The sequence below is a fragment of the Natrix helvetica genome (assembly GCF_964273705.1).
Source record: "Natrix helvetica genome assembly, chromosome: 2".
NCBI classification, from domain to species: domain Eukaryota; kingdom Metazoa; phylum Chordata; class Lepidosauria; order Squamata; family Natricidae; genus Natrix; species Natrix helvetica.
The window spans coordinates 26,717,070-26,733,499 of NC_138552.1; the positions used below are offsets into that span (position 1 = coordinate 26,717,070).

The following is a 16,430-nucleotide window of genomic DNA, read 5'->3' on the forward strand; positions in this document are numbered from 1 at the left end:
GCCCCTGCATGGCTCCATGGGAGTCTGACAACCAATCAGAAGACAAGCTCAAGATCAAAGGCCAGAGAGGGCATAAAATCAGGGACTCAGCTTCTCTTCCTCCCTTCTCTTCTTCTCCACTAACATTGAAGCATGTGATCACCTTTTCTGTTCAGGACTCCAGTCACGTGGTCCTGTCCACCATTAAAACCATCTTTCCAAGCAGCTTCCATGTCTCCAGTGTCTTTTTCCCCACTTGGAGCCGAACCCAGAAGGACATTTCTTTCAACACATGGAAGAGGTCGACAACTGTTCCACCCCTTGGTTAATTTTAATTGTCAATGTTAGCTTTTAAACTTTTATTCTTATTGGGGTTTTAACTTCTCTGATTATTGTATTTATTTATTTTTACCTCCTTCTTTGTAGTCCGTAGACCGTTGCTTATGTACGTCGCCCCGAGTCCCTGTGGGGAGAGGGGGCGACTAATAAGTCTGATAAAATAAATAAATAAATAAATAAAATGCAAACGTTTATTCCTCCGTAAACCGATATAACAGGAAGATTTGTTTGCCCCAAAACACCCAGAACGCCTAAAACAAACTTGCTTCTTTTCAGGGGGATGCAAGTCAACTCAATGGTGGGTAATGATTTAATTCCCCGACTTCTGGAACCACTTCCTAAAGCTTTGCCTTCCAGCCAACGCTCAGAAGGGACTGACCTATATATCCCACCCCCACCCCTCCAAAAAGTCTCGTCCTCCCACATCGCCCATGCCCGCCACTATCCCGCCCTTTATTTTGCATTGGCCGTAACCACCCTCCAAACCCGCCTTCCTCGTCTGCTCGGCGATTTCAGCGGCTTCACTTCGCGTTCCTGACGAGGACGGAGGTAGTTTGTCCCTAGCGACACCCCTTCCCGGAAGCAGCTGTTTGCACCATCATGGCGGCGGCGGCGGTGCTTCTGCTGCGGGAGATCTCAATGACAACGGCTGCAGCGAGGCACCTGCTGCGCGGGGGAGGAGGAGGAAGAAGGAGCGAAGCTGTCCTCGCCATTGGGGCCAGGTATCTATAGAAGGGGCGGGTGGCTCCTTGGCTAGACGGATCCCCCCACTCCATTGCATCTTCTTTCCCTACCCACCCGACCTCTGTTCTGCGAAAGAGGTGAAGGCGTTTAGGCTTCCAGGCAGCACCGGCAACGGAGCCCTGAGGATGCTTCGCCTCTCCGGCTGTAAAAGCTGCGCACCTCGTTTGGAATCCCTTCAGGAGACCCCGACGAAGCGGACGTTATCCCGCCTCTGCCATCTCTGGGGTTGGGGGGGGGGGTAGCGGGAGTCAGGCTGTCAAAACAAAGCGGACGCTGCGGCATCGGAGAAGGAAAATGCTCCGAAATAGTAGAACTTTTCAGACTTGCGTGAAACGTTTTGCGTGTTGGTCGGATTCCTCCTACACGTGGTTGTAGGCTGAAACAGGGAAGCTTGACATCCGAGCAATGGAGGCTATAGGACTATGTCGGTATCAGTCCAGATAGGATGATGGCAGCAGTCATTCTGACAATGCTACCTTTCGCTGATTCTCTGTGTAAGGAGAAAATAATGTACAAGCATACTTTTTGTGTCTAGGATGAAGGTTATGTTTCCTAGAACATGGGCTGGTTTATTGATACATAAGCCTTTCAGGAACGCGGTGGCTCAGTGGCTAAGACGCTGAGCTTGTAAGATTGGCAGTTCAGAGGTTCGAATCCCTAGCATAACGTAACTGAGTGAGCTCCCGTTGCTTGTCCCAGCTTCTGCCAACCTAGTACTTCAAAAGCATGTAAAAATGCAAGTAGAAAAATAGAAACCACCTTTGGTGGGAAGATAACAGTGTTTCATGCGCCTTTGGCATTTAGTCATGCCCGCCACAAGACCAGAGAGACGTCTTCAGACAGCGCTGGCTCTTTGGCTTTGAAACGGAGATGAGCACCACTCCCTAGAGTCGGGAACGAATTGCACATATGTGTGAGGGGAACCTTTACCTTTACCTTTATAAGCCTTTCAAAACTTCCCATATTTGCAGTTCCCTTTCTTTTTTACATTCCAGGGTTTGTGAAAAAAGTGACCACTATCTGGAAGTAATAACTATCCATTCAGGATTACTTTGTAAGGGAGATGGGCAGCATAAAAAAATAATAAAATGCTGTTCTTTCTAGTATGTAGCCAACTGAATCAAATTTCATCTACAGAAATTTGCAAATCCCTTTCTTGTTTTAGATTCCAGGGTGTATGAAAAAGTGACAACTACCTAGAAATAGTAACTATCCACTCAGGGTCGCCTTATAGGGGAGATGGGTGTCAAAACAATTTAATAATTTCATCTACAGAAATGATACTATTAAAATTTTAAAACATAGAAGGGGGTATTTAGAATTTTTATCATGGTTAAGTTTCTAAGGAATCAGAACTCTCTTTAGATAGATTTTGATTTTTGTTCAAAAAGTATAGATTTGCTTCTCAATGCAAAATTGTATATTTTTGTTAGAAAGCAAAAATGATTATTTCACATAAATAGCTGGTCTGTTATTTATGGGCCATGTACTGCAAAAATTTGGATATTTAGAAATGAGTTTTTGAGTGGACAGTGGTTTTATGCTTCCAATGCTATGATAGACCATTGTTTTTCTTCTCTAGAACAATATTGTTTGTAATTTTTTTCTTCCATTCCATCATTTCCGATTTTCTCTAAGACCTCTGGACAAGTTCCTGCATTTTCCCTGGCAAGGCTTTTCAGAAGTGGTTTTCCATTGCCTTCCTAGGGCTGAAAGAAATGAACTGGCTCAAGGTTACCCATCTGGCTTTGTGTTTAAAGTGGGACTAGAACTCACAATTTCCCAGTTTCTAGTACAATGCTTTAACTATTACATCAAAGTGACTCTCATGATCTCTTTATTTCAATATAAAAATTAGGTACAATTAGCAATAAAATTCCCTCCACCTGGAGTGCAAAATGATTTTTTCTTAACTTTCCCAAGTGAAAGTTTTCAGAAATGTAAAACCATTGAAAACAATGTTGAAGAATTTATGTCATTTTATAGCCAAAGTCCAATTAGCTCCAAGTATTTTATTATTGAAAATTAATACATAACATGACATATATCCAAGTGTTATTTGGAATGTTGTAAAAACACCCTAATTGTATATGCCTGCATACAATATGATACTTTACAACAGGGCTGTCAAACTTGTGGCCTATGGGCCGAATGTGTCATATGCTGGCCACGCTCAACACACGGTTTAGTGAAGGGGGGGAAAGTTACAATACGTCACGTAACGACACCATGACGATGAGAGTTCAACACCCCTGCTTTACAATAATGAAAAGGATGTCTTTCATAATGCAAATTGCACATTATGCTTCATACCATTCCTAAAAAACTAAGCAATTCCTTGAAGTGAAGCAATTGGTATGGTTGTTTGTGTAATATTCTTTTAACATCTCTTAAGTAGTATAGAATCAGACATTAGAAGCATACTTTAGGCTACTCTTAATTAAAAGCTAGTTCATCATTTTGTAAGAGAATGCTCATTTTCAAAGCTAAAATGGCAGTGTACCCCTACTTGCTACCAAATATCCATTAAATCAAAATACAGAAGAACATATTATGAAGAATATATCATGAATATAATTTATTAATTCTAATTAATTAGAATTTGCAACCCAAATTCTACGAAGTTGTATTTCTTTTATACTTCTGACAATATTGTTCTCCAGCAGTCCTCTTTGACCAATCTGGTTTTTAAACCAGCCATTATATCGCAACTCCCCCCCAAATATTAGAACTACCACCGACTTCCGCTCCTTCCGACAAAAACTTAAGACTCACCTGTTCCGACTAGCTGGCCTAGCCCACTTATAGTTCTACTCTTACCTCCTGGCGGATATTTTATTTGGGATAGCTTTTAAGGTTAATGTTTTTAACTTTTTAAAATTTTTTAAAAATTTTTTAATCTAACTTAACTAAATTGTACAGGGAACTTCTACTACCTCCTCCAGTCCTATGTTTATTTATTGTATACTTATAACATGTATATTTACTGTTCAACTATTTTAATATGACTGTACACCGCCCTGAGTCTCTTTTGAGAGAGGGGCGGTCTAGAAATCCAATAAATTTAAGTTAAGTTAAGTTAACTAGTCATTAACATTCTAAGAATGTTATTCATTACAAAATACAGATTTGATTGTTGGCATGAGAAACCCCATCTCTAAGGTCTTTGTATCAAAAAGAACTGGTATTTTCAAGCAGTGTTTGAAATCAGTTTTTCAATCAGTAAGCTTGATGATAAGACAGTTTTTCACAGCTATTTTTTTTCCAAAAAGAAAAGAATAATTTATTAAGTAAAGTAGGAAATAAATGTAATTATATTTACATAATTATTAAACTTTTACATTCAAATGTAATTATTTTAGATCAAGCTATAAATGCTCATTCAGCTGTTGCTAAGTCCAGTTTATAGTACAAAATGCACTTGATCCAGGAACTGTTCTCACCATTCTCTTGTTCAGAGTAATAATTGTCTTTCTGTGTAGCATTGAAAATAGATCAAGTACATTTCATTCAATGGCTTGCTAAAGCATTGAAATATTAGGCATATGGGTTATAAGTTAACAATATTAGGCATAATTTACACAAACTGTATATTCAGAAGAGTCATTAGTCTAAGGAACTTTGAAACAAAACAATACTCCAATGATACTTAGCTTTACATATACATTTCCCATGCAATTGTTGTAAACCAGGAGTGTCAAACTCGATTTCATTGAGGGCTGCATCAGGGTTGTATTTGACTTCGGGTGTGTTTGAGGGGGGGAGTGGCCAGCTCGATGTCACTTGTATTGGGGCGCCTGTGGCAGCCTGAGTGCTCTGACAGCGAAAACAGAGCTCAGAAGGGCCACCCACCCTTCGTTTTCAGCTGTGATGGTGTCCTGCAACCTTCTGCCAGCAAAAAAGGAGCTCAGCAAGGCCTCCAGAGGCTCTTGCAAGGTCCATTTTCCGCTACAACGGCCTCCTGCAACCCTCTGCCAATGAAAATGGAGCTCCATTTTTGCTGGCAGAGGAACCACAGGCCGGTCCTTTCCTGTTTCCAGGGCAGCTCCACAGGCCCGATCTAAGCCGGACCTCTCCCGAGGCCTTGAGTTTGACACCCCTGTTGTAAACTAATGAATAAATCCAGATTAATCTAAAGTCTTCTTCAAGTTAAGCTCAATTCCTGCTATTTTATGGACATATCCATGGCATTTTTTGAAGTGGTTTCATGGTTTTCTTTTTGATTTTTCCTTCTAACATCTCAATCCCCAGCCCTGGGTCCCCCATCAAAATACTAACCACACCTTTCCCCAATTAGCTTACCAGCCATGACAAATTCATTACACAGCTAAGAAAAGTACATGCACATAACTATTAAGAATCTAATTAATATTGTGGAATTATTTATTTTTATAGGATCAGTCGTCTATTGTAACTTGCTAAGACAAAATTAAAATGGATTTCATTTAAAAATATAAAAAGTAGTATTGAGAATATTTTTGTAAGCAGTTACAGTACATTGATTAGGAATGTGTCCAGTTGCTCTCCGATCTTGGTAGTAGTTTGTCATTAATTCCTGAGACTGAAAGAAAACTCATCTTGTAGTAGAATACTTATTTATATTTTTAAACCACTCAAAAACTGAACTGTACAGATCAAAAACTTAAAATGCAAAATCACAGTACAGATAGTCCCCAATTTACTATCACAATTGAGCCCAAAATTTCCATTCCTAAGCCAGACAATTGTTAAGTGAGTTTTGATCCATTTTACAACCTTTTCTTACCAGTTATTAAGTGAATCACTGCAGTTGATATGTTAGTAACCCATTTGTTAAGTGAATCAGACTTTCCCATTGACTTTGCTTGTCAAAAGGTTGCAAAAGTGATCACATGACCTTGGGACTCAGCAATGGTCATAAATAAACCAGTTGCTATGCATCTAAATTTTGATCACATGATTATGGGGACGCAACAAAGGTGGTAACTGTGAAAAATGGTCATAAGTCACTTTTCAGTACTGTTGTAACTTTCAATGGTCACTAAATGAACTGTTGTAAATCAAGGAAATGAATCAAAGAATTGATTCTTCAAATGAATTTGAAAATAAAAGGGTACATGTTGAAAAATAAAAACATAGGTTTCATGTTGTTTTTAGCAGAATGAATTCTAGGGACAGAAGACTATAATTGAAAAGAACCTCTCATCTGTAAAATATCCATGTCCTGTCATTAATTTGGGACCCTAATAGAAATGATTCGTATATTCTGAGTATTTTAATGGAGGAGAATCCTTCTTTCTGATAAACAAGTAATTAACACTTTGAGTTCACCTCATAAACATTCAACATCCAGTAATTTTTTTTTAAAGTGTCATAATTTATTTTTAATAATTCAAATTCTACTCATTAATCTACCTGTCCCGATTTACATATTTAAGTATTTGATTTATATCCCACAATTTTAATTTGTAGAACTCAAGGTGGCCTAATCCCTAAAGTTTATAAACTTGATTTCAGGGTGGAAAAGAGATGCTTTCAAATTTGACTTCACAGCTTGGCTCATAGTCTAATGTTAGACCTGAAAGGGCCTATCATATGGCCCTAGATTGTCAGTCATTGTATATATTCTATCTATGTGGTTTTCTTAATAAAAATACAAGATAGGTTTACCATTGCTTTTTTCCGCACAGTATGAATGAATGCTTTTGTTACTAAAGCGATAATCTGCTTCAGCATCTTCTTACATTGCTGCTGCTTGCTTGCTTTAGCTGGGCAGCCAGAATGATCTTCAAACCTACTGGGAATATATTCTCTTGGCAAACGCTCCCTGCATTCTTTGCTCATCCCTCCTAGGAACACCTACTGCCGCCACCACCACCACCATTATGATGAGACTTTACAAGACTTGGGGTGGGGGGGAGTCTGTGGTTACCTGAACATATTCCCAATAGCTTTCTTTATTATATGGAAGTCAGATATTTTTTATCACCACTTCATTCTTTTTTAAAATATCCCAATCTAGTCTGAGTCTTTAACAATATTCCGGCAGTCTTCCATCCAAATACTAATGTGGCTGGGCACTTTATAGCTTTTATCAAAGTCAGCCGATACCTGCTAGGACTAGGTACTGTTACAATGAGCCTCATATATTATATTTAGAAATAAATTAAACAAATATTGAAATATTGAGAATTGTTTATGACAATGTCTAGGTCGGCTTGACCCATTCAATTCATTCAGCCTTCAGTGGTGAATAATTCTGAGTATAAGTTCTACCCATAAGAGGAATTCTATTTAACTTGGTCTGAGATGTCTAATCAATCATGCTTCCAGCATAGGTTACCCCACATGACAGTTTATCCTGTAAAACAGTTTATCCTGTAAAACAGGCCTGAAGCCAAACTGAAATAGATCCTGAAAATCATTCACATTTGATATTGCCTACAATTGATCAGCAATTACTAACTGGAATATCTGGCTAAAGGTTAGTTTGGTATCTAGCATTTACGTTTTAAAAGATGAATATATCTCATGACTGGGGGATTATTTAACATAAATAACAAAATGTTGCAGTTCTAAAGCACTCTGAACAGTGAAAGGACATAGCCTTTTCCAATGTGAGGTGGGTTGTAGAACGTTACCATTCCTTGCACTTCTGGGATTAAATAATTTGACTTTTGAGTTACATTGCGATAATTAATGCACCCTTGGTATGATCTGAATATATCTGTGGGGAGACATTTGACATTTCAGAAAACATGCAGGGCAAAGCACGGGGTCACCTGTGGTGTTTTGCAAATAATATTTCCACCCCCGTTCTTCTCACAGTTTCCAGCAGTCAGCCCACAATTACAGAATTCCAGCACTAGTCAGTAGTTAAGAAATTGCTGAATGAGCACAATAATTGTTCTCTTTAATTTGTGTATCATATGAAAACTATTCTTGACATATTCTAGGTAAAGAAAGTTTGGAACCTGTTAATTCAGTTAGGATAGCTGTTTCTTGGTTAGCAAGTAGCTTTTTCTTAAGTACTGTATTGTTTCTTTTCATAAGTAACTATATGCATAAAGACTACTGATGATGAATTATTTAGACATCTGATACCAGGGAAGAATTTAAAATACCTCTTTAATGGTATCTATTATATTGAAAGGCTTAAGTTTTAAACTTTATGGAGTTGCTTGTAACATCCAGTTGAATGTCTTTTAATAGTGTACTATATATGTATATGTATATGTATATGTATATGTGTATATATATATATATATATATATATATATATATATATATATATATATATATATATATATATATATATATATATATATATATATGTATTTGTGTTACAACCCCTGGTATGCCTAAATATGGGAGGAAGGTCCCTACTCCCTCTTTCTGTCCTTCAGCTTATCACAGAAGACCATGCAGGCAGAAGACCATATTTTTATTTTTAATGTTGCCTTTTTTTTATATTTGTGTGGTATTTGTACTGATAAATAAATAAAGGGAGACTAGTATAGATCTATTTCGAGCTAATTAGCTCTCATCAGCTAGCCATACCCTTACTGGGATTTGGCTAAGACTCCTGCCTAAGATATAATACAGCCCGGGTTCAAATCCCAGTATATATTATTTTTACATTTAAAACAATGCAATACCGCGGAGTCGGAGTGGTCATACATTCACATTATGTACAGCTAGTTTCGACCATTAACAATTAATCTACTTAATACATTGTCTGTCCTTCTGTTCAATCACAATATATACATTTGTTCCAGTCTTGTCATCTTGTCTTATACCAATCATAAAATCTGTTCCATACTTCAAAATATTCTGATTCCCCTTTATTTTTAAGTAATAGTGTACTTTCTTAATAATGTATTTAGTACTTGAGGGGTCATGAGTTCAATTACAAAAGACAGGTGAACTTTCTATACAAATTGGCTTTGATATCTGAGACCACGTATGTTCTTGACCTTGACAGCCAATGTTAAAATTAGGTTTATTTTATTGCATTTATTTACATCTCGGAAAAGCAGCATCTGCATATTTTTCAAGCTGGTGTTATCTTAAAAGGCAAAAATAGAGAATTATTCTGTTCATGTTGTTTGGGATATATGTGTAAGAGGACGAAAAAGAGAGTGTCAAGTACTCGGTGTTACCTAGTTTAATATATGACTATTTTTCAAGTCCATGTTTTAATCCAATTTATCTTTAAAACATTTCACATTTTTTAACTCTAAAAGAGAAAAAAACACAACTCAGCAGGTAGATTACTTTACCTGAGTTGAGAAACTGTCAGATTAGGTTTGATTGTGTTTGGATGGCAGATTCCATCGGATACTATAGTTGTAGACTAGACTGAGCAATAAAATAAAAAATATCCTGGAAAAGAAACTCACTCTGTCTTTTTATAACAACATTTTATGGATAAATATATGAAATCACAAGGAATTGAATTGTACAGCAAAATATTAAGATAGATGTATGAATGTATAAAAGCTGTTTTTCAGCCTATTTGTCCTTGTTTTTATTATCCTGTACCATCTACCATTATGACTGTTTTAATCATTAAACTAAGTCGTCTTTGTAATGATTTAAATCCAAATTTAAGTATTTAACACCAAAGCACTTTTGATCTGATAAATAGAGGAGTTGATAATGTCTTACTGTGAATTTTTTTTAAAAAATGGTGGAGATAAAATAGAATTGAGATATACCAGAAATTGACTTTCAGAGCAGTTATTTATGTTCTTTGAAAATATTCAGTGAAAAAAACCTCATAGGCGATAGATGATTTCTATTCCACTTCAGTATCTTTGTGCCCTTTTCAGTGTTCTGTAGATGATGATGATATAGGTGATGGTTTTTATCTGCTATGCCTGGAAAAGAGAATTTTGGTGTCAATTGTTCATGCTTTAGAAACTTCTAGATTAAACTATTGTAATTGTTTCTAGATGGGATAGGTTTTAAAAATACTTCTGTAATTTCAGTAAGTGTTATTTGGCCCTGAAAATCTGTTGTTTGAGATTTGAACCAGGATTAATTTTAAGTGCTAATAGTGTCTTTCTATGTGTTTGATAGGACTTTTGGAGAGAGCCACAGAAAATACATTTTGCCATTAAAATAAGAATTACCAAGAAACTTTTTTCTTCTAATTTAAAATGGCTCCTTTTTAGCTCTCATATACTTGACTTCAACAGTGCTAATAGAAATCTGAAAATATGATTCACGTTCTGTGATACAATGCATTTATATGGTTCATATTATAGTCTTCTCTGAAATAATTTTTGAGGTTTTACTAAACAATTGCCTTAGTAATTTTAATTGTTCAACTTCAACTGAAACTGTCACCATTTTTTCAGAATTCCAGTGAGCAAGATTCCAAGCAATAATTACTGAAAAATATAATTTGCTTATTATTCAGATATATTAAAGCAATTTTAAATGTGTGTCTTTGTTTATTTATTTAGAAGTTTTATATGACTGTCCAACTTGTGTAATAATGGACAGTGTGCATTGTTAGGAAAACTAAATTATGGTTAAAGCTAGCAACATCAAGAACTAGATGACAATTTTTTTTCATGTCACCATGAAATAATAGTGTTTTGGTCAGGAATAATAGTGAAGCCTTGGATGTTCATTAAAGTTTAAGCAGTTCAGAGTGAAAAGGTACATTGAATACATGCTCCCTAGGAATGTCTTGCACTTTTTACATACATATAGGTAAAGAAAGCTAGACAGGGCAATCCTGATTATTATTCAGAGGAGGTACCCTCAGGTAACCTGAAGGTTGTAGGTTAGACTGGAAATTGGTGTGTGTGTTTTTTTAATCCCCATAAAAAGGCAAATCACTTCCATATTCTTACCAATAAAATGACATCAATGTCTCCATGTAACTCACTAGGAGTCCAGTTTGAAGAGGGAGTTTTATTACCACACAGAACCTCACAGAATGTAACTAATTGCCAATGAATTCTTATAGTACTAGCTTTGATTGGATTTCAACTGGATGATAAGATCAAGTTATGGGTTGTTTTTTATTGCTCTCAGTTGGGCAAGATTTCCTTTGCAGTGGAAAGAGACAATCTCATATGGGTAAGCTGTTTAATCTACAGGCTGATTTTAGTTATTTAGTTATTTAATTAATTTGAAAGACATATGAGTGAATGATTGTAGGCATTTGACAACAATTCTAAATAAATAACAGCAACCAACATATTGCTACGCTGCCAAGGTGTGACTGAGAACACTCCTAAAACATGCATATTATTTACCAGAACACCTGTGTGTGTTTGTAAAGGACAGCTCCATGCAGAATTCATAAGAGCAATTCCAATTGGAAAGTCCCTGGGGTATAAATAATTGTGGGCAGGACCTCCTAGTCCATGAAGTGAGCAATTTGCACACAAAATGAATTGCTTCCTTGGGCAACCTCCCCTCCCACAACTTTGGTTGCCACCTGTTCTTCAAGTGAAAGGAGGACTTCCAAATCTGGCTCTGTGTGCAGAGTGCTACCCTATCAAGTGTTGAAATGAAAAATCCCCAGATTCAGGGGACCCGGAGACTACTCCCACCTGCTAGGATTGAATCATGGTCTGCTTGTCGTTTTTTTAGGTCCTGAAAGTCTATAGACACTGGATAAATGTCTCAACAGAATCCTTGGTTTAAAAATCTACAACTGAGTGTCTGATAATAATTTTGATGTTATCTCTTCCTGTGCCAATAAAAGACCTTGCCTACTGGTAGATGTTAAATTAGGATGGAGAGAGAGCTGTAATGGTATAGGGCAATGACATTGGGGGACAGGGGGTAGAGCCTACAGAAGGTATGTGGGCATGGCAAACATCTCAGAAGGTACCCTTCCTAGTTTTTGGACTATAAAGGCAACTGGTGTGTGTGTGTCTTGGATGAGAAATGGAACATTTTCAAGGAAAAACTAAAGAAAATCCAGTTGCCTTTTGAAAAGCACCTTTGGGATAATGACCTGGTTGGTTGAGAATCTCCATAAACGGTCATCCACAAATGTGGCCAATGCTTTTATGATTCTATGACCTGGCCTAAAACCTGGCTGAAGACTCTAGATAACTTATTTCTCCAGGGCCTGTTGAACTGAGCATCTAGCACCTCTAACAAGTTTTATTTAAAAAGGGAAATTCTTAAGAGATTGAGTGACAGTTATTAAACACAGTTAAGAAGGGGTGGACAACTGCCTACTTCGAGACAAGTGGCACCAATTCCTGTCACAAAGAGGTATTAACTGCCATTTGGAACCAATTGCATGACGCTATTCAGGAGGCCTTGACCAGGAGAGACATAAATCCGGAACTCAGGTGGTAGAGATCATAATATCAAGGACTCGATTTCTTCAGGAATAACAAACAGAATCTTGTCTCAGATAATGGAACAAAATCATACATCAGTCACCTTTATCGAACCAGCCGGAGTTCAACTCAGAGTGAATCTAACCATTTAGTCTACACAATGACCCAGTAAGGACTCCGTAGTCTTCCTTCTACCCAAAAGGGATCTGATCATCTGAAATAAGGCTACAGACCATTACCTACAGGTTCATGAGAATGGAGAAGTAAGCCCATTTCACTACTTTTATTACCAAAAATAATTCCTAATGTAGACATTTATCTGTGCCCAGTAGGATTCGTTCTTCATCTTGTTTCAGTACTACTCTAGGTTAGCAATCCTCAATTGCAAGTTATATGGCCTCCTTGGAGCCCAAGGGTATTTGAAAGGGGAGCACAGGCGAAAAACATGTAACAGGAGGTCATGGCATGTATCAAAGGTGCCACAGAGAAGCAAAGTATACAATACTGCAAATGCTGCCTTGCAGACATCAGAAAGCATACCCGTTACCATCTTATGTCCATATCTAGTGATGGGTCCTGGACACAGGAGAAAAACAAGGATGGAAGGGGTTCACAGGTGGAAAAAGATTGAGAAACACTGTTCTTGGCATATCTTGTATCCAGAGTACATTACAGGACTTATGATCACAAAGACAATCCAATTCAAGGCTGTCATCACTTGCTCATTCCAACCTGCAATTAAGACTTCGGCTGAATTGTGCATCGTTGCTATGAAAATCATTACTATATTTATCTCTCTATTTTTTCATTGGACAAATCAATTTTTCACTTTAAATCTTGCATTGCAGGCCTTTGAAGACTTCCACATGGCAGCTGGCACAGGACCAAGATACACAAGTTATCACAGTTGATCAAAAATTGGTAAGGCTTTTCTGGTGTATATATTCCCTTGAAGATATTTCTGTGTATCAGGTACTACAAATTGTATACTGTAATTGGGAATCAGGGTAAGTGCAAAGTATCAAAGTTCTTCAATTAAAATACAAACTATGGTAACTTATAAAAAGGCATTCAAGTTTGATAAGGATGCGTGGAGGTTTAATATGTGGACTCCACATATTTAATCACGTATTATGAAATTATGTATTATAACTACAATGGTACCGCTGGACTTGTCATTAATTGGTTCCAGGAAGCACAGCAAGTACCAAAAAAGACAAGTACCAAACTAAGGAATAATATATTAGTTATGAGCCAACTGACAACTTCTAGTTTGCTTGTCAAGTATCAAACAAATGAGTATCGGGGCAAAATGTGTCGAGTACCAAATTTGATGAGTTTTAAAGCAGTCAAGTACTGACGTACCACTATACCTGTATTATATTTAGGAAGCAATGTATTAATATGCAATTTGCCATTTTGAAATACTTTTTCTGAATGAAATCATACATGATTCAATAATGTTCATTAGAATTAATTGTTAGATTTACCCTTTTTTAAAAAATATAATAAAAATTCCCCTTATAAATCTTTTGTAAAATCTGCTCATATATTCTGCCCAAAATGTGCATGAAGGATCACAATTAGAAACAACTGTATAGCATTCTTTTGCTAATCATTACCAGTTCATAATTTTTAGGTTCCAGTATATTACAATGTGTGACTTCTTACCAAAATAATGATGCTGTAATATTTATGCTTATATTATTCATTAACTGGATGTTTTTTTTTGTAAAGCATTCAAGGGACTTGATATATCATGGCTTACATAATAATCTCCATTGACATTACTGTGTTTTAATTTTGGAGGTGAAAAATAGTAACAAATCTCTCTGAAAGCAAACACAAAACACACTTAGAATAGATCTGTATAAAGTCACTTTTTAAAAAAATGAATTTTAAAAGCTTACAATAATAACGGAGCTTTCAACAGGGTTAATTTTGTCGCTATAGACTGCTATTTTGACACAATGCAAATTCAGTATTGTATCTAATTTTTATTGGTGATGATGATTTGTAACTGCCATTCGATAAATTTAAAGTTTAAAGCAGAAGGAAGTGTTCTTATTTTTTTCATCTTATTAGGATGGCTGGATTGGGATGCAAGAAAGTAAGGAAAATAGGTAACATTAAGGGAAGTTTGTTTTGTTGTTTGAATTCATTGCTGTTATAATTGATGTATTGTAGAGAAATTTTCACTATTCATTTTTGGGGCATTAAATAAAAAAGACATGACAGTTTAATTGAATATATGGCATTTCTCTTTAATCATGTATACTTCAGTTGCATTTTGTTTTTTTCTCAATATTTTAGCAATTGCAGTCTCAGCTTTTCAAGTTGAAGCCAATGTATTGTATAATTTTAATTGAATTATTTACTAACTGTAACTAATATTTTTCCTATTTTCTTCTGTATAGTAATAATTCTTAGAATTAGTAAATGAGGCAACATTTTGTAATAACTACTACTCCTTATGAGAATTTCTTCAAGATTCAGTTTTGGTCGTCACAATATAGAAAAGATGTGGAGACTCTAGAAAGAGTGCAGAGAAGAGCAACAAAGATGATTAGGGGACTGGAGACTAAAACATATGAAGAACGGTTGCAGGAACTGGTATGTCTAGTTAAATAGAAAGAAGGACTAGGGGAGACATGATATCAGTGTTCCAATATCTCAGGGGTTGCCACAAAGAAGGGAGTCAAACTATTCTCCAAGGCACCTGAGGGTAGAACAAGAAGCAATGGGTGGAAACTAATCAAGGAGAGAAGCAACTTAGAACTGAGGAGAAATTTCCTGACAGTGAGAACAATTAATCAGTGGAACAGCTTGCCTCCAGAAGTTGTGAATGCCCCAACACTGGAAGTCTTTAAGAAGATGTTGGATAGCTATTTGTCTGAAACGGTATAGGGTTTCCTGCCTAGGCAGGGGGTTGGACTAGAAGACCTCCAAGTCCCTTCCAACTCTGCTATCGTATTGTGTTGTATTGTATTGTAACATGATTTACTGCCTCACATATGAAACAAAAGTAGTTCCAATGCTATTGCATAAATTATGTTTCCCCTTGTGTGTTACATATGGTTTTCCTTCAACCGTTTCTGCAGACTTTTGGCCTCAGTCACCATGTCAGTATGTCTTTTAATCCAGCTCAAATTTTGAATTAATTGGTAGTATTATTTCATTATGTTTTCCATTTAAAACCAGAAAGATATAGAAATAGCTCTCTTTATTCAGTTTTATGCTAAAATAATATTATGTAGTAGGTACAATGAGATTATTGTTAATATTAGTGTCCAATTATCACTAAACTTGCATCATAAATATGATTGTAAATTTTTGTGTCAGATAAATCTTCCTATAATATTGAAAGTGGAATTCCTAACATGCTAGTTTCCCTAACACTCTACTTTTCCATAAGGAAAAAAGAGGGGAAACATCTTCTAAAATTATGGACTTCAGTCAGAAAATATTCTGATGTAGATTTGACCAGTTAATCACAGCAATATGTGATTTTATGTATAAAAGGAAGGATATTATAATACTTCGTAATAGATACTAGCACTTTTATATCATGTGTGTATTCCAGTCTCAGACAGTCTGTTCTGACCGAGGCTTCCCAAGAGCATGAAGCAAACTCCTTGTCACGACAAAAAACCCTTTTATTAATTTACTGTGAATTCTGCTCATTCACATCTAGCAAAGTCTTTCAAGGGAGGATTTACAGTCACAGACCTTATCTGGCTTGGAGAGCTGACAAGCCGATATCTGCAAAACTTGGCAAGGAGTCTCGGAGAGTCACAAACCAATTAAGCAAACTAATTGTCTCCTGCAAACTCCACTCCCCTTTCGCTCCTCTTTTATTTCCTCTGGGAAGGGTCATTCATCGTCCATCTGTGGCCTTACTCCCAAGTCAACCCCTGTTCTTTAGCTGTTCCCTTCGTCTGGCCACTCTGCGCATGCACACACTGGGAACAGGCTCCAGCTGTTTGTCTGCCTCACTGATGTCTGACTCTGAAGGCAGTTGATAACTGGCATAACTGTGGCCCCCTCTCTGCCTCTGACACAGAG

General features: G+C 36.7%; 1 protein-coding gene across 2 annotated transcripts in view; it reads left to right on the plus strand.

Annotated features, from left to right (window-relative positions):
- The first annotated feature begins 845 nt into the window (after nt 1–845).
- Nucleotides 846–16,430, plus strand: part of NDUFS4 (NADH:ubiquinone oxidoreductase subunit S4) — a 47,103-nt gene continuing 31,518 nt past the window's right edge. The window contains exons 1-2 of one of the 2 annotated variants that reach the window (XM_081945818.1): nt 846–1,040; nt 13,214–13,286. In XM_081945818.1, coding sequence (XP_081801944.1) covers nt 919–1,040; nt 13,214–13,286 — 195 coding nt within the window. In that variant the 5' untranslated portion in view covers nt 846–918. The remainder of the gene's footprint in view (nt 1,041–13,213; nt 13,287–16,430) is intronic. The other variant, XM_081945817.1, reaches the window with a different exon arrangement.